Source organism: Geotrypetes seraphini, chromosome 9 (genome assembly GCF_902459505.1).
Source record: "Geotrypetes seraphini chromosome 9, aGeoSer1.1, whole genome shotgun sequence".
Classification (NCBI taxonomy): domain Eukaryota; kingdom Metazoa; phylum Chordata; class Amphibia; order Gymnophiona; family Dermophiidae; genus Geotrypetes; species Geotrypetes seraphini.
Window position 1 is genome coordinate 126,199,864 of NC_047092.1, and position 21,941 is coordinate 126,221,804.

The 21,941-nt window shown below is 45.5% G+C and overlaps 1 protein-coding gene across 2 annotated transcripts in view; it reads right to left on the reverse strand.

Annotated features, from left to right (window-relative positions):
- Window positions 1–355: 355 nt before the first annotated feature.
- The window catches only part of LIMS2 (LIM zinc finger domain containing 2), a 98,545-nt gene continuing 76,959 nt past the window's right edge, over window positions 356–21,941 (reverse strand). For both annotated transcript variants that reach the window (XM_033957801.1, XM_033957800.1), the window contains exons 8-10: window positions 10,160–10,208; window positions 8,575–8,650; window positions 356–8,177 (exon numbers count right to left, since the gene is read on the reverse strand). In XM_033957801.1, the coding sequence (XP_033813692.1) occupies window positions 8,063–8,177; window positions 8,575–8,650; window positions 10,160–10,208 (240 nt within the window). In that variant the 3' untranslated portion in view covers window positions 356–8,062. The remainder of the gene's footprint in view (window positions 8,178–8,574; window positions 8,651–10,159; window positions 10,209–21,941) is intronic.

Here is a 21,941-nt window from a genome sequence, read left to right on the forward strand (position 1 = left end):
ATGCACCTGCATACTTTAATAGTCTTCACTAATTTTAAAGTCAGGGCTATTTTGAGTCCAGAAGAGATGAAGAAGAACCAACAAATATCTTTATACATTACATTACATTACATTAGTGATTTCTATTCCGCTTATGCCTTGCGGTTCTAAGCGGATTACAAATTAGAAGATATCTGGACATTACCGAGAGAATTATATAACAGTGATTCTTGTACATTACATAATATAGTTGAGAAATTACATATAAAGATTCAAGTACTTACAGGATACAGTGGAGAAAAACAATATGTTTGGGTAATAGAAGAAGATTACCTAACATTGAAGGAAAAGTTTGTTGGATACTTGTGGTAGATGCTTTTTAAGGAATCTGAATTTTTTTTTTTTTGTTTGTTTTTGGTAGGTGTGGTTCGAGGGAATGACTGATGTATTCACGGGGGAGAAAGCATGTATGAGTGGGAGGAGATTAGTGAGTGAGGACGTGTTTTTTGAATAGAACTGTTTTGATTTCTTTTCGAAACACTTTGATGTCTGTTGTTTTGATCATCAATTTGGTGATGGTGGGGTCAATTTTTCGCTGCCTGTGTCCGCCAGAAGGCCATGATACCAACCAATGCATGTAGACATCCATCCCCTCCAGAACACCTGTCCTTGTTCATATATACAGTACAGAACACAAATAGCTAGGGTTACCACATGGCTCCCAGAAAAAAAAGAGGACGGATTGAGACATTTGGGTCTTCCGTTGCTTTCAATGGATGTCTCAATTCTTTCTCCTTGTTCTGTAACCCAATAAATAGCCCCTCTTCAAGTACAGAATAAGTGACTACATACTAAAACTCTAAAATAGGAGCATAGCAACATGGAATCATGCCCTGTGCAGCACCAAGTATTCCTACCCTGCCCACCAGGTTATGGCTGAACAAGGAAGGCAATGAACAGGGAGTAATTTTGACACCACCTCTCTTGCATCCTGTGCTGCAGTAGTTGCACATAGCTAGCTCCGCCCTGCCCTAAGATGCCATACTCTGCATGCATGTCACCGGAGAAATAGAAAAAAAAATACGTCTTTGTGCAAAACACAAAAACAGCAGATGTACGTACTCAAAAATTATATAAAATAATTATCCTACCTTTGTTGTTTGGTGGTTATATTTTTCTAATCATCTTGTTCTCAATCTCTGCTTGCACTTTTCTCTGGGCTCTTAATTCTGTTTCCAGGGCCTTTCCATTTACTATTTTTTTTCTCTCCTTTCTTCTTAACAGTCTGCCTTACATTTTTCTTTGGAGCTGATTTTGCACATACTGCTTTCTTTCATTTTTCTGCCTCCTACTCAAAATCTATCTACTTGTCCTTCATTCATGTGCACCATCTCCTCCTGCTCTTTCCCTGCCCTCCACCCATATGTACCATCTCCTCCCATTCTCTTCCCCTCTATTAATGTGCACCATCTCTCATCTCTTCCCTCCATCCACCCATGTGTACCATCTCCTCCCTCTCTTTTCTTGTCTCTTCCATCCAGCATCAACCCTCTGTATCTCTAACCTTCTCCATTTCCAGCATTCTCCATATCTCTGTCCCTATGCTTCCTCCATTTCCAACATTTCTTAGCTCTCTTTGCGTTCTCTATATTCCCTTCTCTATTTTTTTTCCTCCCCACACTCTGCATCCCCTACCCCCTGCAGGCTGTCATCTCTCACTGTGGCCCTCCCTCCCTGAGTCCAATAGCTCTCTCCCTCTCTTTGGCCCAGTTCAATCCATTTTTTTCTCTTTTTCCTTGCCCTCCTTTCCTCTTCCTTTGCAGGTCTGGTATTTCTCCCTACTTCCCCCACCCATGATCTAGTGTTCACTCCATTGTCTCTGCTTCTCCCCTGTTGAGCATGATCTGGTCTTTCCCCTCCCTCTTTTCCCTCTACCCATCAACAGGTCTTTCTCTCTCTCCCTGCCTACCTTCCTTTCACACACCCAATGGTCTACAGAGTTGGTTATCTTCCCAACAATGATTCAGCCAGGCTTCTGACCACCCTGAGGGCTTCCCTCTACTGCAACGTACTGTTGCTGTGTGGGAGGGACACATACAGGGAGAAGCCTGGCTGAATTTCTGTCAGGAAGACAATCTAGGGTTAACAAATGTCCAAGAAAACCTGGACATGTCTTCTTTTTCGAGGACTGTCTGGGTGCCCAGATGTTTTTCAAAAATGGGGGAGTCCAGGTTTTGCTGGCTCTCCTGACTTCCTCATCTACCTCTTCCCTGGGCCTGCCGCTGTAATTGAATCTTCAGGCAGCCAGCAGCAGCAATCGGATAAGCCTGCTGCTGCCAGCCTGTCCCGGAAGCTGCTTCTCTGCAGTAACTTCCTGTTCACACATAGGCGGGACTTGCAGAGAGACGGATTCCAGGCCAGGCTTACCTCATTGCTGCATGCTGGCTGCCATTCAATTACAGGAGCCAGCACAGGGAAGAGGTAGGTGGTGGAGTTGGCTGTCTTCCTAGGATTACCATTCTTTGTAACCGGCAGCCTCCGGAGTGTGTGGCGCAGTGGTTGGATCTACAGCCTCACAACCCTGGGGTTGTGGGTTCAAACCCCACGCTGCTCCTTGTGACCCTGGACAAGTCACTTAATCCTCCATAGCCCCAGATACGTTAGATAGATTGTGAGCCCACCGGGACAGAGAGGAAAAAATGCTTGAGTACCTGATTGTAAAAACCACTTAGATAACCTTGATAGGCGGTATATAAAATCCTAATAAACTTGAAAAACCAAGTTCCTTGATAGACAGAAGCAGCAGGAACTAGGAGAGGACAGGTCACAGCGCTCAGGGCTGAGAGCTCTGAAATGTCAGCCAAACTCCAGAGTCTATGGAGCTAATAGAGGCTGGTGAGGACACATCTCTTGGTCTGTTGGAAGAGCCACAGGATATGGAGCTGGAAGCCAATGCTGAGACAATTGCTGAATTGCCTATTGAAGCCAAGCCCATGGAGATATGCTGTGTGAGAGGCAAGTGACTGACTTTGTTATAATGATTTTTTAAAGTTTGTTTTCCTAATTACTTGCCTGTGCTGGATACCTTTAAACCAGCTGAAGAGTTAAAGAAGTTTTCTTTTGACTGTATTTTTGGAACTTGTCTTTTTTTTTTTTTTGAAAGTTTATGGTTCTTTCTCTGGTGGGGGAAAGTGAACTGTTTCCAGTCCCAGACAGTGGGGTTTGCCCCGTGTTCATGTGGTGGGATAGAGGGCCAGTTTTGGCAGAATAAGACCACACAGAGTACACTGTCTGCCCAGCACGCTGCTGCTGAAGAAGCCAGTGCAGTTGCACTGACTTGTGTTGAATTGATACAGCTCTGAAGCTTGTGTGGTTTTGAGTTTTTCTTTTCTCTTGTGATACATGCTGATGGACTATGAATTAATGTGGACTTTAGTAACTTATTTAGTTTTTTGCCATATTAACATTGAGTCTCAGTTACAAGCAGAAACATCCTGACAAAGCTTTATGTTTACTTTTACTTTGAGGAATAAAGCTCAAGTTTATTTTGAAAAAGAACTTACCTGGTGCGGTGGTGTCCTTAAAACTAAACGCTTTATTATTTTTCCTTGTGCTGCCCGCAGTGGCTCACAAGAGGTTTTTCTTGTACCGGTGGCCCAAGACACCTTGCCCTGAGGCTGCTGGTTATAAAGAATGGTAATCCTAGGAAGACAGCCAACTTAGTATTACTGTCAAGTGCATGAGATGGAGAGAGACACCCCCGCTGAAGGGTAGAGGGAAGACCAACCTGAGGAAGGTAGGAAGAAATACTGGACCTGGGCGAGGGGGAGAAGGGAGAGGGGAATAGAGAGAGGCCGAACAAATTGGACATTAATAAACTTTCATTGAATATCAACAAAACTAAATTAATGATCTTTCCGTTAAAAGAAGGTACAACACTTCAGGCTCCATTGAAATTTGAATCTACCCCTATTAAAACTGTTTCAACTTTAAAGCTTTTGGGCGTTACTCTTGACAGTAAATTTTCGTATCATTCTCATATCAGCGCAGTCGTCCAGAAATGTTTCTATCGATTAAGAATGATTCGTTCCCTTTCTAAGTTCCTGGAACCTGCCGCACTTAAAACTTTAATTCACTCATTGGTTATTTCGTGTTTAGATTACTGTAATGCCCTCTATAAGGGTATCACAAAAAAGGAGATCAGACGATTACAGATCATCCAAAATACCGCTATTAAGATCATTAGCGGGGCAAAGAAATATGATCACGTCACCCCTCTTTTAATCAACGCTCATTGGCTGCCAATCGAATACAGAATTAATTATAAAATTTTACTTTTAACATTTGCAACTAGAATGAATAACCAACCTGATTTTATTAACAGTCTTTTAATCCCGTATGTAACGTCAAAATCCCTCCGTTCCACTTCTCAAAATCTTTTAGTTATATCATCATTAAAATCAATAAATACTTTACGCACCAACAACTTTGCTGTCACTGCCCCTTCCCTTTGGCATTTACTGCCTATATATCTCCGTAATGAATCAGATATAAAACAATTTAAAATAGAATTAAAAACATTTCTATTCCGAGACGCTTTTTGTTAAATGCCCTTTTTTTTGACAATCTTTTTACCTAACCTACTGTTTTAGCCTTTATGACTTACCTATCCTATATTTATTGTAGTTCTTCCCCATCTGTCCTTTTGTTGCCGTATGTTTGTGTAAGTCACTTGTCTTCCCTGTTTTAATATGTTTAACCTGTTTTTGTGTAATTTTATTATGTTAACTGCTTAGAAATTGGATTAAGTGGTCAAACAAATTTTTAATAAACTTGAAACTTAAACTTGAAGCAGGCCAGTGTTGTTCAATGCAAATACCCACAGTCATCTATTAACAAAGCTTATTTATTTAATTTTTAAAACGCACCCCTGCCTTCACACACACAGAGTAAAACTGATGCTGCATCCTAGTGTCTTGCTTACACTATTGGAAAACAACCATGATCTCCCAAAATAGCACTGCTGAAGTACTGCTGTAAGAAACCAACTCTACTCTCTTCACTTCCCTGTCCTCTAGAATCTGACCAATTGATGCTCCCTTTGGATGAGTCAAAATTAAATCCTTCTTTCTTCTATGATTCCAAAGCTGAACCCCCTATAGTGCTGGTAGAGAGCACTATGGGGCTAGACTATAGAATTTTGTCTTTAAACATCCAGCTTACAGGCTGAGCCCTTTGGTGATCAAATAGACAAGCATTACAGAGAACAGTGCTGCTTATATCACACTTTATTGGTCTGATTAGTTAAAAAGTAAGCTGGTTAAAAAATAAGCTGGTGAAGATTACATAGTAGATTTATAAAAATAATACTGTAATAAACCTGAGTCAAACCACTGGAGGCTGAGGCACTTTCCCAAAAAGGAAGAAGCAATTATGTGAAGGAATGCTCTGCAGGTTTAGGATGCTGTTAATTTGACCTTGCCATAATGTCACTTGTGAATTACTAAAATCATACAAGCCAAACAATTGCAATAAAGGATTGTAGAGCTAATTGCTGGTACTAAATATCCTTTTTACTTCAGGCAGGCTGATTGGCCTTTTCCCTGCACCAGAAAGTTGTGTCTGCCTTAGTGTTTTATATAGGATTATAAGATAAATATATATGTGCATACTTATTCTGTATAAATTGCCTGCGAGGACATACAGTAGAACAGAAGGTGTACATATTAAAGGCAGTTCTTAAAATCTTGGTCCCTTGGACTCAAAGTCTCATAGCCTCAGCTCTGTGAGTGTCTGTACACAGGAGGTGTGTCCTTCATCACAGAGGTAGGCATAAGCTTTACTTAAATTTAAACATGAAGATTATCTAGGAAAGTCCAGGCTTAGCTAGGACATCTCCTATCAACATTTTCACATACTTGTAAAGGATGCACAGATAGGGGCAATTCTATAACTGGGTGCCACAGGTTAAGCACCTAGATAGAATACACTGAACAACTGGGTCCCCAGAATATTAGCATAAATCAGCATCAACATGCCTACATTTAGGTGCACCAACTTATGCCATGTCAATAGCAAGCATAAGTGGGTGTTCCTAAGTGCATCAATTTAGCATATAACTTATATAGTATTCCCTATTCTGTAAGTTAAATTCATAAGTGTTGGTCCCACTCATACCCTCCCCTATGAATGCCCCCTAGCATATATATGCTAAGCAATTTGTGCATATAAATTTAAAAGAGTGCTTAGCACACGACTAGCATTTGTAAGTGTGAAAATTTGGGCGCTAAATTATAGAATAAAGGGAGTAGCATTATAATGCAAAGAAACAGATTGGTCAATAAACCCTAGCAGATGAATCTTTCTGAAATACATGTGCTTCCTCCCCTGCTGCCCACAGCTGCTATTATGGAATAAGCAAAAATTCTAGATAGATAGAAGTCACACTAGTGAAAAAGCACAACAAAATTTTTTTTCAGCAAGAAAAATGATATTTGAATAATGAGCAATCTTCCTCTCCCCAAATATGAGGCTATAAGAATTGCAAGTTGAAGGGCTAAGACAGCACAGGTGTTGTAAGTAACCAAGGGCATTCAACAGTGTTTCTCAGATCTAGGCTGTCACAATCCTAAATAGGTCTGATTTTCAGAACTCATGCAAATGAACTGGTTCTTTGATCATAATGAATCACATCCATGAATATTTCTATTCACCTGTAGTGAAAACCATGCATGTACTTTTTGTGCATGCACACAGTTATAAACCAGACCTATTTAGGGATAACAAACCCCAGCTTTGAGTAGCAGCTTGTTACCAAGAACGGATTAATCATGGCAATACCTATAATAGTTACTAGTTTGTGAAAAGGTGGAAGATAGATCTGTGCCAGTGCAATTGAAAAGTGTATGAAATATTACCTGAGCAGGGACAGTATGAGAATCCTTGCAGAAGTTGTACACTGCTATAATATGGGCTAGCTTGCACAACAATGAACAGGTGAGGGAGCTATGCATTACTGTGTGATAAGAAGGGCATCTTACATGGAAGATGTGAGCTGCAGCCCTGCTAAGAATGTTGAATAATATATGAAGGGCCGCTGAAAAGTTCTCAGCCCTATCAAGACGAGAATGATGTGGAACCATGAAACAAGCTATTCCATACTTTTCTTGACACTGAAATGAAAAGTGTCAAGAAAAGTGTGGCATAACTTGTAAGTTTCATGGCCCCACATCATTCTCTTCTTGGTAGGGCTGAGAACTTTTCAGCGGCCCCTTGTAGTAGTACAGACAGTGCAATATGTTGCTGTTATTTCTAGGGCTTCTATTCTTAGATTTTTATAACTTGTAAATGTAGATATTTATATTCCAGCTAATTAGGGCTTCTTTGAGCATAGAACATAATTTTGTTTTCATACCACAGGTTCTGTTGCTAGGTACCTTTTATACTGGTCTTAGAATATGAAGATTTGTGTCACATAGAAGTCATCTAAACAGAAAATCACAAAACCTGAGGGAAGGATACAAAACAAGACAGGGTAAGGGTAAGAGAGTACTAGGGCAATGATGTTTTTCCAGGGTTTATCCATTAAACACCTAGTTTATTTTGTTCCCCCACTGGACTATTTTATTGGTTAGAACCTAACATTAGAAGCCCTAGATACTTCAAATAGACATCATGCTTTTTTATTCACATAAGATGTCAACAGAAAAGGAATATTTGGTCTATCCTATCTGTCCAGACAGACTGCAAGCCAACATTAAAATGTAAAAAGTACAGGAAATACTGATGTAAACCAAGCTGTGGCTGAGCTCCTTCACAAGCACATGCACATGCACATACATGAAGTGCTGGCCCATCTAGTAAACTTGCAGAACACAAGCTGCAGTGACAGCAGTTAAAGAAGACTGAACCCTTAGGTTCTTTCATCCAATCAGAGGAGATTCCTCTGCAGCTTACAATATACGATGCAGGTGCAATAGCCAGTGCTGGACTAGGCACATGAAGGCAACTGACTGCAGCGTGCGAGAGGAAGAACGGGCAGCTCCTGGTCAGCAAACGACACCACCTTCTCCGAGACAGAGCATTATTTTTTGGCAGTTAGCTCCAAGAGCTTCTTCAAGCGTCTCTTCAGCTCCAGAGGCAGTCTCTCATAACACCTCTTACAAACTGGTTTCATATCAAACTCCACAAATTTATTCCTGAAAAGAAAAGAAATGCCACTAAAAGTGTGCTAAATCCTTGCCAACCCCCATCAAAAAATCCTTTTGTAGTCTGCAGGTAGTAACTGGCTTTTGAGGATGCAATCCATGACAATTCGTCATCCCACCATTTTCAATTTAAGCTTGTGAGGCCTAGACTGACATCATGAGTGTCTGAAATTCTGGGCTCTAAAACCAGCTTTGCAGCTGGTTCCCTGCTTGACTTGTGGTACCTCAGCTGAGGATCCTAGTCATGTTACATGTTTGGGGTTTCTGATAGATAAATTATTGCCTGAGTTTGCCTACTCGTGGCACCAGGAGTATAGCTGCTGCCTGAGCTCAGATCACAATCTGCCCTGTATTAACAGATAGAGTGGAAAAACAAACCCACACTTACTTCAGAGTGAGTTTAGTGTTGCAGCTGGAGCAGGAGAAACAGTTCACACACCAGGCTTTGTTCAGAGCAGAGACCACTGGAAAAAAAAACCCCCAGCATAAAAGTGTGAAAAAAGAGATGGGTAAGAGACATCATGAAAAACAATGCAATACAAGATTTATATTCTGCAGTATACTAGAAAAACTACTCAGTGTGGATTAAAATAAAAGAAGACAGTCATTTCTGGGAAGTCACAAATAAAGTAAATAAAATAAGAAACCAAGACTTCTAAAAATTTAGTAAACAGAAAATGTTTTTCAATTTCCCTGAAAGCTCATTGTTTCAGATTGAATATCAAGTGATAAGATATTCTGTCTTTTTGCTTACTGATAGAAATTGATTTTTCATTCAGTTTTTGCATTTGTTACACCCTCTGCTGATGGAAAACAAAACTATCTAACCACTTTTAGCTGGAACCAAAACTGCAGCCAAAACTTATCGCCTGGTTTCGGTTGAAACTGAAAACTATAGTTTGGTTGTATGAATGTGAACCAATGAAGTCCACTGGGGATTGTCAGAATTTGTTTTGGCATAGGGTTACCAGACATCTAGGAAACCCCGGATAGGTCCTCTTTTTAGAGGACTGTCTAGGTGCCTGGACAGACTTTCCAAAACCTGGCAGTTTGTCTGGGTTTTGGAAAGCCTCGATGAGCTCCGGTCACATCTGGAGGGCCTCTGAGCATGCATGGATGATGTCACACACATCCACGCATGCTCCAGACCCTCCAGACACAGCCAGAGCTCGACGGGGAAGAAGAGAGGAGGCTTTGTCGGGGCAGAACTGGGCAGAGATGGGGTGGAAAGGGGCAGGGTGGTGCCATGTGTCTGAGGTTTTGCGGCCCAAAATATGGCAGCCCTTTACCAAACCCACAGGAGATTATTCCCAGGCACAGGCTGACAACTGGGAGAGCCATTTTAACAAAGTCTGACACATTTAGTTTCCCAAGTCAATACAAAATGTAGTTAAATATCTTCTGAGACAGGACTCTTGTGAAAACGTGTAAAAAATAATCATGATTACTGGATTTTTATGGTTACCTAAACTGTGCATAAATAACAAGAGAAAGTACCATCGAGATATTTCCTATTTTTATTTAGTTAAAGGACAAGCATGATATAGATTCTTACTAAAATAGGGTTAAAGAGTCTAGACACTGGACTACACTGTGGACAACATGCCAGCATAAGGTCATGGCAGGCATTTTGAGAGTACAGCCAGCAGGAGTGACTGAAGATCACTCTTGCCCTAACCGCCAGGGATTGTAAAATAAGCCCGAGGCCACCTACAGATAGATAGGGGGAAGGCAACGCCTGTTCAGAGGGGAGGGAGAGGGGGAGGGAGGGAGACAAACAGGACAAAGTACAAATTTTCAGCTTCCACTGCAAATGCATGGTCAGTTTCTGCCAAAACCATGGCCATAGCCTTTTGACCAAAACCAAGCAGAAAAAGTATTTTGGGCCAGTTTCGACACCATACCCAAAACCAAAATTCAGTCAGAGTCTAGAAAAAAATTAAATTGACAATGAAAAACATAAACACACTTACCGTCTCCCTCAATCACATGGTTACAGTTGTAGCAGACATCTCCAAAGAGCTAGCAACAACAAATCAAAATTACTGTACTTTGAAAGGATAGAGAAAATGTTTCAAAATAACCGTCATATAGGCTGGTAACAAAAAACAATAACACATTCAAAGTGCAGAGTTTTTAACAAAATTAATTAATTAATTAATTTATTCATTCTATTTTTTTAGCCCGTCCTCCCAAAGGAGCCCAGAATGGGTTAAATTATCACAGAAACACTTTTTGAGTGGGTTTAATATTATTTAAAAGCACTGGATGTATGCCTATGATGGTGCTAAAGTGGCTTGAGAAATAGTCCCTTTTTACATTGTATAAGACAGGAACTCGGGTTCCCGAGGTTGATAGCTTTTACCTTTGCACTGAGGTTACATCACAAAAAAATTTTCAAAAATTTATTGAAAATAAGTTTTAAACGTGGCTTTTAGCCTCATAGAGATTGTACTGACTTTTAAAATATTAAAAGGATTTGATAAAATTGACCAGGAAACAGCATTACTGACATTTTCAGATGTGACACGGACAAGTGGTCATAGCCTGAAACTGAGCGGCAGCAGGTTCAGGACAAATGTCGGGAAGTTCTGTTTCACACAACGAGTGGTGGGTGCTTGGAATGCTCTCCCAGAGGAGGTTGTGGCAGAGACTACTGTTCTGGGTTTCAAGCGCAAGTTGGATTCATACCTTCTTGCAAATCACATCGGGGGATATGGGAAATCCGGGTCTCCAATTAGGAGCACCTAACTGGGCCTCCGCGTGTGCGGATCGCCGGACTAGATGGACCTAGGTCTGATCCGGCGAAGGCGTTTCTTATGTTCTTATGTAACCCACCACTTCCAAAATGGAATAGAGGAGACCTATATATGCCAGCAGTGGCGTACCAAGGGGGGTCGGGGGGGCGGTCCGTGTCAGGTGAGGCTTAGGGAGGGTGCACAGCCGGCCCAGTCCCTATCGCGCTCTCTCCTTCCTTACTGCCGCCCTCCTTCGTGGCGCTTTCACACACACCCCTTACCTTCGTGGCGCTTTCACCCCCTCCTCCAGGCCCGGTCTGGTCCAGTCTGACAAACCTCCTTGCCCTATGGCCAGCGATGTCTAAACTGTCTCCTTACGGCAGCTGCAGTGTTGTAGTTGCATATGGCTGCAGTAAAGGTCGTCTCTGACGCAACCGGAAGTTGCATCAGAAACGACCTTTACGGCAGCCATATGCAACTACAACACTCCGGCTGCCGTAAGAAGGCAGTTTGGACATCACCGGCCATAGGGCAGGGATGTTTGTCGGCCCAGGCCTGTTGGGGGGGGGTGAAAGCGCCAAGAAGGTAAGGGGCAGGTAAGGGGTAAGGGAGAAAGGGAGGAAAGGTGGGGTGGAGAGGAAAAGACGCTGAAGGGAAATGGGTAAAACAGAGGGGGGAGAAGGACGTTGAAAGCACATGGGGAAGACAGAGGGGGGAGAAGGACGCTGAAAGCACATGGGGAAGACAGAGGGGGGAGAAGGACGCTGAAAGCACATGGGGAAGACAGAGGGGGGAGAAGGACGCTGAAAGCACATGGGGAAGACATAGGGGGAGAAGACACTGAAGGGAAATGCGGATGACAGAGTGGGGAGAAGGCGCTGAAGAGAAATGGGGAACAGAGAGTGGGGAGAAGATACTGGAAGGGAAGAAGACAGAGATGCCAGACTATGGGGGGGGAGAGGAGGGAAGAAGATGGGTGCCAGACCAATTTGGAAGGGGGGGAGAAAGGGAGACGCACAGTAACAGAGCAAATGGAAGGCGCAGAGAGAAGAGAGGCAGTGGATAGAAGGAATTGAATGAGAAGATGAGGAAAGCAGAAACCAGACAACAAAGGTAGAAAAAAAATTCTATTTCTTTTTTTTTGCTTCAGGATAAAGTAGTATATTAGTTGTGTTAATAAAAATTTATAAACAAAGCCCTGCCAGCTGAACATCTCTTTCTCCAGTTCAGCAGCCAGAACTTTGATTTATAAGGAAGGAATAAGCTAAATATCGCAGTACTGAGGCTTGTATGGATGCTGCGGGTACGGTAACGGGGCAGTGAAGGGAATGGCGGTAACAGAGTGGTGAAGGGAACGGTGCAGTGACGGGGACAGATTTTTTCCCCGTGTCATTCTCTAGTGCTCACGTCAAAAGCTTCCCTCTGACTCAGCTTCCTGTTTCCACTTTTGACTGAGCACTGCGTTGCCGATCTGAAGTTCTGTTGATGCCAGGGGTAGAAGGAGGCTCGTTGCCGATCTTAAGTGTCATTGTCATAGTAAGAAAGAATTTAATTTAGACAGAGGCAAAAAATAAAGAAGGAAGACCAGAGAAGGGAAGAGAGAGAGGGGAGAGAGAGATGCCAGAGAACAGGAAAGGAGGCAGAGATATCAGATCTGAGCGGAGGAAATGAGAAGAGAGAGATGCTAAAAACCACAGGGGGGAGGGAAAGAGAGATGAAAGGAGAAAGATGCCAGACCATGAGGGAACAGAGGGAAGATGATGGATGCCAGACCAAAGGGGAGGGGTCTAGAGGAGAGATGGCAGGGGGAGACAGTTTCTGGAAGGGGCAGACAGTGGATAGAATGGGCAGATGCTGGACTGAAGAGACAGGGCAGACGCTGGAAGGAAAAGAGTGAAAAGAAGATAAAAGCAGAAACCAGAGACAACAAAAGGTTGAAAAAAATCATTTTATTTCTATTTTGTCATTAGAATATATCAGATTTGAAATATATATCCTGTTAGAGATATAACTGGGGACTGCAAAGCCCAGGCAGTGCTTCTTTAGCTTCTAGCTGGTTTAGGGCTCTCTCGGACCAGGGGGCCTAACACTATTCCTGTCATGTGTGGTGACTGCAGTATTCTGTTAGCATGATATTTATGTGTAGCATTCTATAATAATTTGGCTTGTTCAGTTTTCTTGATAGTAGAGGGGTTATATGTGAAGGGGAGGGGAGACAGGAGTTTTGTTGGTCCTTGCTCTGTATATTTATATTTATAAAATGACAATTGTACAGAATATTGTTTCTTTTTATACTTTAATAAAATATGTTCAATATAAAATCATAACTGAGACTTGTGCGGATGGGATCCGGGGCAGAAATATGTTTTTTAAATTTCAGTCTTAGTAGTTTGCCGGTCCACAAAATAATTCTTTTATTTCTGCCAGTACACGGGTGTAAAAAGGTTGAAAAACACTGCTCTAGAGCAGAGTCGGCAGCTGTGCTGAGGTGCGGGAAGGTCCCCCAATGACTCGTCTGCCGCCTTTGCTCCAGAAGAAGTAAGTTATGTCGGACGGGGTAGACCTGGCAGACGCAGTCATCGCGGGTCCTTGCCGCAACTCCCTGCGTCTGCCGGGTCAACCCCCTCCGACGTAACTTACTTCTTCCGGAGCAAAGCCTGGAGTCATCACGGGACCTTCCAGCAAGTGGCTGCCAACTCTGTTCCAGAGCTAGTACATCAGAGTGGGGTGGATCGGCATCCGGCAGCTACAGTCATCGCGAGAAAGGAGCAGGACTGCTGGAATGAAAGAGTGGTGCAGGGAGAGAAAGGGAGCAGAGTGGTATAGAAGGGTAATGCTGATGGAATTGATGTACAGGGAAAGGGGAGAGAGACATAAGGGGGAAGGATACTGAATGGAATTGGATCGGAGGGAAAGAAAGGGGGCAGATGCTGATTGAAGAGGGGTGGATGGAGAGAGAAAGGGCATGGTAGTGTGGCTGGTAGAGGGGAGCCTATGCTGGATGGAAATGAAGATGGGAGAGATAAGGCAGCAAATGCAGGAAGGAAATGGAAGGAGAGAAAGAGGGGAGCAGACAATGGAAGTGGACAGAGAGAGGAGAAGGTACTAGATGGAAGGGGTAGAGAAAGAGGGCACATGATGGAAGGAGGGGATAAATAAAATGAAAGCACATGATGGGGGGGAAAAGGATTGAGTTAGGGAAATACTGGAGGGGGGTGAGGGAAAGAGGTGGCAAGCTGTAGGTAGACAGTAACAAAGGAAATTGATGAGAGGGTAGTAAGAACGTAATCTAGATGGATACAGAAAATAAACTGAAAAGGAAAATGAGGGAAGAAAGGGATTACAGAAGAGAGGTGTGAGAGAGGGAAGGAGAGGAGAGAGATGCCAGACCAATGGGGGGTGAAAGGAGAGATGGAAGGGGGAGGCATACAGTTTCTGGAAGGGGCATAGAAGGAGAGAAGATGCCATATAGGGGCAGAGAGATGGCAGACAGTGGATGGAAAGAAGAAAGTAACAAGATGAGGAAAGCAGAAACCAGAGAAGACAAAGGTAGAACAAAAATTTTCTATTTATTTATTGCTATAGGAGACATGTGTCACTGTTTCTGTGGTGTTGCATTGTATGTAGAGTCCAGCTTTTTGCTGGTTCAATTTAACCTTTGTCTATGTATTTCTATTTTATCCCCCCTTTTACAAAATTGTGGAGCGTTTTTTAGCGCCAGCCATGGTGGCAGCAGCTCTGATGCTCAGAATTCTATGAGTGTCAGAGCTGTTACCACTGTGACTAAAATCCACACTACAGTTTTGTAAAAAGGGGAGGGGTTAGTTTGTGATGACATATTCCATACTAGGCAAAGGTGTTTTCTGTGTTCTGTGTGTTCGAAAAGCACAGTTACTTACCGTAACAGGTGTTATCCAGGGACAGCAGGCAGATATTCTTTACGCATGGGTGACGTCACCGACGGAGCCCACGGTACGGACCTTTTTACTAGAAAGTTCTAGTTGGCCGCACCGCGCGTGCGCGAGTGCCTTCCCGCCCGACGGAGGAGAGCGTGGTCCCCAGTTAGTATAAGCCAGCTAAGAAGCCAACCCGGGGAGGAGGGTGGGACGTAAGAATATCTGCCTGCTGTCCCTGGATAACACCTGTTACGGTAAGTAACTGTGCTTTATCCCAGGACAAGCAGGCAGCATATTCTTTACGCATGGGTGACCTCCAAGCTAACAAAGAGGGAGGAGGGATGGTTGGCCATTAGGAAAATAAATTCTGAAGTACAGATTGGCCGAAGTGCCCATCCCGTCTGGAGAAAGCATCCAGACAGTAGTGAGTAGTGAATGTGTGAACTGAGGACCAGGTGGCCGCCTTGCAGATTTCCTCAATGGGTGTGGAACGGAGGAAAGCAACAGAAGCGGCCATAGCTCTTACCCTGTGGGCCGTGACAGCACCGTCTAGTGACAGACCGGCCCGAGCGTAACAGAACGCGATGCAAGCTGCAAGCCAGTTGGATAGCGTCCGTTTAGAGACCGGTCGACCCAAACGATTTGGGTCGAAGGTCAGGAAGAGCTGAGGGGACAAGCGGTGAGCCCTTGTACGATCAAGATAGTAAGCCCGGGCACGCTTGCAGTCAAGACTGTGCAATGCCTGTTCTCCGGGATGTGAATGAGGTTTCGGGAAGAAAACAGGCAACACAATGGACTGGTTGAGGTGAAAAGCTGAGACCACCTTTGGAAGGAACTTTGGATGGGTGCGCAGAACCACCTTGTCATGGTGAAAAATAGTGAACGGTGGATCGGCAACCAGTGCATGAAGCTCACTAACCCTCCTGGCAGAGGTGATGGCAATGAGGAAAATAACCTTCCATGTCAGAAATTTGAGCGAAGTTGTGGCAAGCGGCTCAAAGGGAGGTTTCATGAGGGCAGATAAAACCACATTCAGGTCCCAGACGACCGGAGGAGGCTTCAGAGGTGGTTTGATGTTGAAGAGGCCCCTCATGAATCGGGAAACCAGAGGGTGAGCCGTGAGAGGTTTTCCTAAGACAGGTTCATGAAATGCCGTGATGGCACTGAGATGGACTCTGATAGAGGTAGACTTGAGGCCTGCGTTGGACAGGGAGAGCAAGTAGTCCAGAACAGTTTCCACCGCTAAAGAGGTGGGATTGTGATGATGACGGAGGCACCAAGAGGAGAACCTGGTCCACTTCTGATGGTAACATTGGAGGGTGGCCGGTTTCCTGGAGGCGTCCAAAATGAGACGGACAGGCTGAGACAGATTTCCTGAAGAGGTCAGCCCGAGAGAAACCAAGCTGTCAGGTGGAGCGAAGACAGATTGGGATGTAGTAGAGACTGATGTTGCTGTGTAAGTAGAGTAGGAAACACAGGCAGAGGAATGGGATCCCTGGAGCTGAGCTGAAGCAGGAGGGAGAACCAGTGTTGACGAGGCCACCGGGGAGCTATGAGGATCATGGTGGCTCCGTCCCTGCGGAGTTTGGATAAAGTCCGCAACATCAGAGGTAGAGGAGGAAAGGCATAGAGGAACCGATCCGTCCAGTCGAGAAGGAATGCATCCGGGGCCAGACGATGAGGAGAGAAGAGTCTGGAGCAGAACTGGGGCAGCTGATGGTTGTGAGGAGCTGCGAATAGGTCCACCTGCGGAGTGCCCCAGCGAGCAAAGATGGAGTGGAGCGTGGGAGGATCCAAAGTCCACTCGTGAGGTTGAAGGATGCGGCTGAGATTGTCGGCCAGGGAGTTCTGTTCGCCCTGGATGTAGACAGCCTTGAGGAAGAGACTGCGGGCCGTGGCCCAGGTCCAAATGCGAAGAGCCTCCTGACAAAGGAGGCGAGATCCGGTGCCGCCCTGTTTGTTGATGTAGTACATGGCAACTTGGTTGTCCGTGCACAGGAGCAGAACCTGAGGGCAAAGAAGGTGCTGGAAGGCCTTGAGAGCATAGAACATGGCTCGTAGTTCCAGGAAATTGATGTGATGAAGACGCTCCTGCGGGGTCCAAAGACCTTGGGTGCGTAGGTCTCCCAGGTGAGCTCCCCATGCATAAGGGGAGGCATCCGTGGTGATGGTCATGGAATGCGGGGGCAGATGAAAAAGAAGGCCCCTGGAAAGATTTGAGGAGTTCAACCACCATTGTAGAGATTGCTGAAGAGACGATGTCACAGAGATGGGATGAGAAAGAAGATTCGAGGTCTGCGACCATTAGTTGGCCAGAGTCCATTGAGGTGTCCTGAGGTGGAGTCGTGCCAGGGGAAGCACATGCACCGTCGAGGCCATGTGGCCCAGGAGGACCATCATCTGTCTGGCAGAAATGGAGTGATGAAGGAGCACCTGACGACACAGGCGGAGCAGGTTCCGCTGACGGTCGGAGGGGAGAAACGCCCTCATTAGTGTGGTGTCGAGAACTGCTCCAATGAACTGAAGGCGCTGCGTGGGAAGCAGATGCGACTTGGGGTAGTTGATCTCGAACCCCAGGAGGTGGAGGAGAGAGATGGTATGATGAGTGGCTTGTAGCACAAGCGGAGACGTAGGTGCTTTCACCAACCAATCGTCCAAGTAGGGAAACACCTGGAGGTTGTGAGACCTGAGGAAGGCCGCCGCCACAATGAGGCATTTGGTGAACACCCTGGGTGATGAAGCGAGGCCAAAAGGTAGCACTTTGTACTGATAATGGCGATGGTGCACCTGGAATCTTAGGTAGCGACGTGAAGCTGGATTGATTGGTATGTGAGTGTAGGCCTCTTTGAGGTCCAGGGAACATAGCCAGTCGTTCTGAGAGAGATGAGGGTAAAGCGTGGCAAGGGAGAGCATTCTGAACTTCTCCTTGACAAGACATTTGTTGAGGTCCCTGAGATCGAGAATGGGACGTAGGTCTCCTGTCTTTTTTGGAACCAGAAAGTAACGGGAGTAGAATCCCCGGCCCCTTTGCTCCAGAGGTACTTCTTCGATGGCATTGAGGAGAAGGAGGGATTGGACCTCCCTCAGGAGGAGGGGGGTTTGAGTTGAAAGAGAAGCAGACTCTACGGGAGGATTGTCTGGTGGAAGAGTCTGGAAGTTGAGAGAGTAGCCGTGGCGGATGATGTTGAGGACCCACTGGTCTGATGTGATGACCTCCCAACGGCTGAGAAAAATGCGGAGCCTGCCTCCGATTGGTTGAGGGAGAGGCAATGAGGGTGGAAGACTGGCTAAGCCCTGGAGAGAGGAGTCAAAAGGGCTGAGAAGGTTTGGCAGGAGGAAGAGGCTTGGCAGGTTGATTAGACTGTGCACGAGCCTGGTTGTGGTGTTGTTGGCGAGCCCGCCTAGGTTGCTGTGAAGGTGGGTTAAGCGGCCTAGCGGAGAACCTGCGCTGGTATGAAGACTGTGGTTTGTAAGGCCGAGCAGGAGGGGCCTTCTTCTTTGGTTTAATGAGAGTATCCCATCTGGTCTCATGGGCGGAGAGTTTTTGTGTGGTGGTATCCAGAGACTCTCCGAACAATTCGTCTCCCATACATGGGGCGTTGGCTAGTCGGTCCTGATGGTTGACATCCAGATCAGAGACCCTGAGCCAGGCCAGGCGGCGCATGGCCACAGCGATGGCAGATGCACGAGAGGTGAGCTCAAAGGAGTCATAGATGGAGCGCACCATAAATTTTCTAAGTTGAAGCAGGCTGGAGATGTGCTGCTGGAATAGTGGAACCTTGTGCTCCGGCATGTACTTTTGCATGGCGGAGAGTTGCATTACCAGATGTTTCAGGTAGAATGAAAAGTGGAAAGAGTAATTGTTTGCCCTGTTGGCAAGCATGGCATTCTGGTAGAGCCGCTTGCCAAACTTGTCCATAGTTTTGCCCTCCCTGCCAGGAGGGGTAGAGGCATATACACTGGAGCCTTGAGTCTTTTTTAAAGTGGACTCAACCAGGAGAGATTCATGGGGCAGCTGGGGTTTATCGAATCCCGGGATTGGAATAACCCTGTAAAGGCTATCCAGTTTACGGGGTGCCCCAGGGACAGTTAATGGATTTTCCCAATTTTTATAAAAAGTTTCCCGTAGGATGTCATGCACGGGTAACTTCAGGAACTCCTTAGGAGGTTGATCGAAATCTAATGCCTCCAGGAAAGCTTGTGACTTCTTGGAGTCAGATTCCAGAGGCAAAGATAAGGCCCCCGATAACTCCCTGAGGAATTTTGAAAAAGAAGATTGCTCAGGTTTAGATGTGGTATCGGGGGCCGAGGGCTCTTCGTCCGACGACGATGCATCCTCCTCGGTACCGAGGGGAGATTCCTCCCAGAGGTCCGGGTCTCTGACGTCGGTGTGTGCGTGCCGAGAGACTGGAGTGGAAGGCTCGGTATGATGAGCTTTAGACCGAGACTTGCCTGAGCGTACCGAGACGGTACCGGGGGATGAAGACCTGTGTCTGTCTCGGTCCCGGGAAGAACGGTGCCGGTCAGGTTCGCGGGAAGACCGGTGTTCCGCTCGGTCCCGAGGAGGATCGGATGTCGTCAGAGCGACGGCCTCGGCATGGGCATGGATATGCGGTGCCGAGAGAATGGGCATGGAGGGGTCCATAGGTACCGATGGCGTGGATACCGGTTGGACGGTGTGGGGCTCGGGCCGGTCTGGTACCGAAAGCAGCGGTGCCAGGATAGAGGGCAAGAGCTGTTTAAGTTGCGTTTGGAGTTGTTCCTGCAACTTATCCTGGAGGATGGCCGCAATGCGGTCATCCAGGGGTGGCACAGGAACCACTTTTTTCTGCTTTGGTTCCATGGGTGCCGCTCTACGCTCCGGCGATGAGGAGGCCGATGACGAGGCACTCACCGATATCGGAGCGGAGCGCTTTTTAGTTCGGCGTGGAGCCGAAAGAGCCGGTGTCGCCACCGAGGTGGGAGGGCGCTCAAGGGTGGAAGGCTTCTTAGCCGGCTTACCTGGCGCCGGTGGCGCCGATGTAATGTCAGGCGGTGTCGAGGTGGTCGGTGCCGACTTCGATGGTGCCGCAGTTGAAGAAGTCGAGTCCATAGTCGGGCCGGTGCCGAACAGCAGACTTTGCTGGATTTGGCGATTCTTCAAAGTGCGTTTTTTAAGAGTGGCACAGCGGGTGCACGAGTCCGCCCGATGCTCCGGTCCCAAACACTGTAAACACCAATTGTGTGGGTCAGTGAGGGAGATCGGGCGTGCACACCGCTGGCACTTCTTAAAACCGGGCTGCGGGGGCATGAATGGAAACACGGCCTCCGCAAAATCAAACCCCGAGGCCTGGATCGTGACAACAGGCCCCGCCGGGGCAAGGACAAAAACGAAACAAAAAGAAAATATTTTTTTTTTTTTTTTTGGAAATGAAAGAAAAAAGAACCCGAAGGTAAATAAAACGAAAAAAGAACGCGAGCGGGAAGGCAAAAAGAGGATTTCAATCGGAGTTGAAAAACGCACGTCTTCTTCGCTCCGCGGAAACGAAGAAACTGGGGACCACGCTCTCCTCCGTCGGGCGGGAAGGCACTCGCGCACGCGCGGTGCGGCCAACTAGAACTTTCTAGTAAAAAGGTCCGTACCGTGGGCTCCGTCGGTGACGTCACCCATGCGTAAAGAATATGCTGCCTGCTTGTCCTGGGATAAGACATGGTTTTCTGTTAGGATTGACGGTGTAGGATTGATCTGTACTAGTCTGGCTTGTTTAGTTTTACAATGGGTGTATTGCTGCAGTATGTAAGATGCTGCCTTTTCCTAGGTACTCATGTGTGACATGTGGCTTGTTACTAAAAATCATGTTTTTCGTACAGATGGGGGAGGGGGTTGCCAAAAAATGATGGCCCCCGGGTGTCACATATGCTAGGTACTCCACTGTACGCCAGCAGTCTGTATTTTGCTTTGGTGACTAACCACATAAGCCATCTGGGTGTAATATGTATCATGGAAAATGTAATGTAAAAAGTTATTTAATTGATCCTCTAACAAATGCAGCAGCTTCAAGCCCTATACAAACAGTAAATGAGTTTGTGTGATCCATTCATATTTCTGGCAGTAGGACTACATCCAGGAGAATTAATAAAGCAACTCAATAGATTCCATACTGGACAAAACAAAGGTGCACAAGTTCAGTCCTCAAGGACCACAAACAGATCAGAATTTCCCACATTCAAAGTGATGGATGTGGGCAAGAGGAACCCGAACTATAACTAGGTGATGCAGGGTTCCATGTTAGGAGTCACTGCCCATGAAAAGGATTTAGGTGTAATCATTGATAGGTTGAAACCTTCAGCTCAGTGTATGGCAGCAACTAAGAAAGCAAATAGAATGTTAGGAATTATCAGAAAAGGAATGGAAAACAAAGAGGAGAATATATTGTATTGCTTCACTGTTCAGTCGCAGCTCAAATACTGTATGTAATTCTGGTCACTGCATCTCAAAAAAGATATAACGGAATTACAAAAGGTATAGAGAAGGGTGACAAAAATTATAAAAGGGATGGGAGTACTTACATATGAGTAAAGGCTAAAGTGGACTAGGCCTCTCCAGTCTGGAAAAGAGATGGCTCAGGGGAGATATGATAGAGGTATAGAAAATACTGAGTGAAGTGGAATGGGTAGAAGTGAGTCGCTTGTTTACTACTTCAGAAAAAATATATTAGGATAGGGTCATGCGATGAAGCTACTAAGTAGTATATTTAAAACAAACTGGAAAAAATGTTTCTTCATTCAGGGGGAAATTCTAAAACCGGTGCCTAAACCTAGGCACCGGTATGTGCCCTACCGATACCTAAATTAATTGAAAAATGGCAAAAAATTAACAAGGTTGAAGCACCTAAATATAAGGCACTGGAATTGCACCTATATAAGTGCTTTAGGCCTCCGAATGCCAAAGTAGGTGTGGCCAATACTGGTAGTAGCGTTAGGCGGCCTAAAGGGGATAGTTTGGTATAAAAAATTTCCAGCCTATTTTACTTTTGGAAAGGGGCTTTTATATAACCATACAGTTGCATGCATGGAAATGAGCACCTATCTGCAAGCAATCTGCATGCAGACATTCCCAGGTGAGGTGGAGTTTTTTAAAA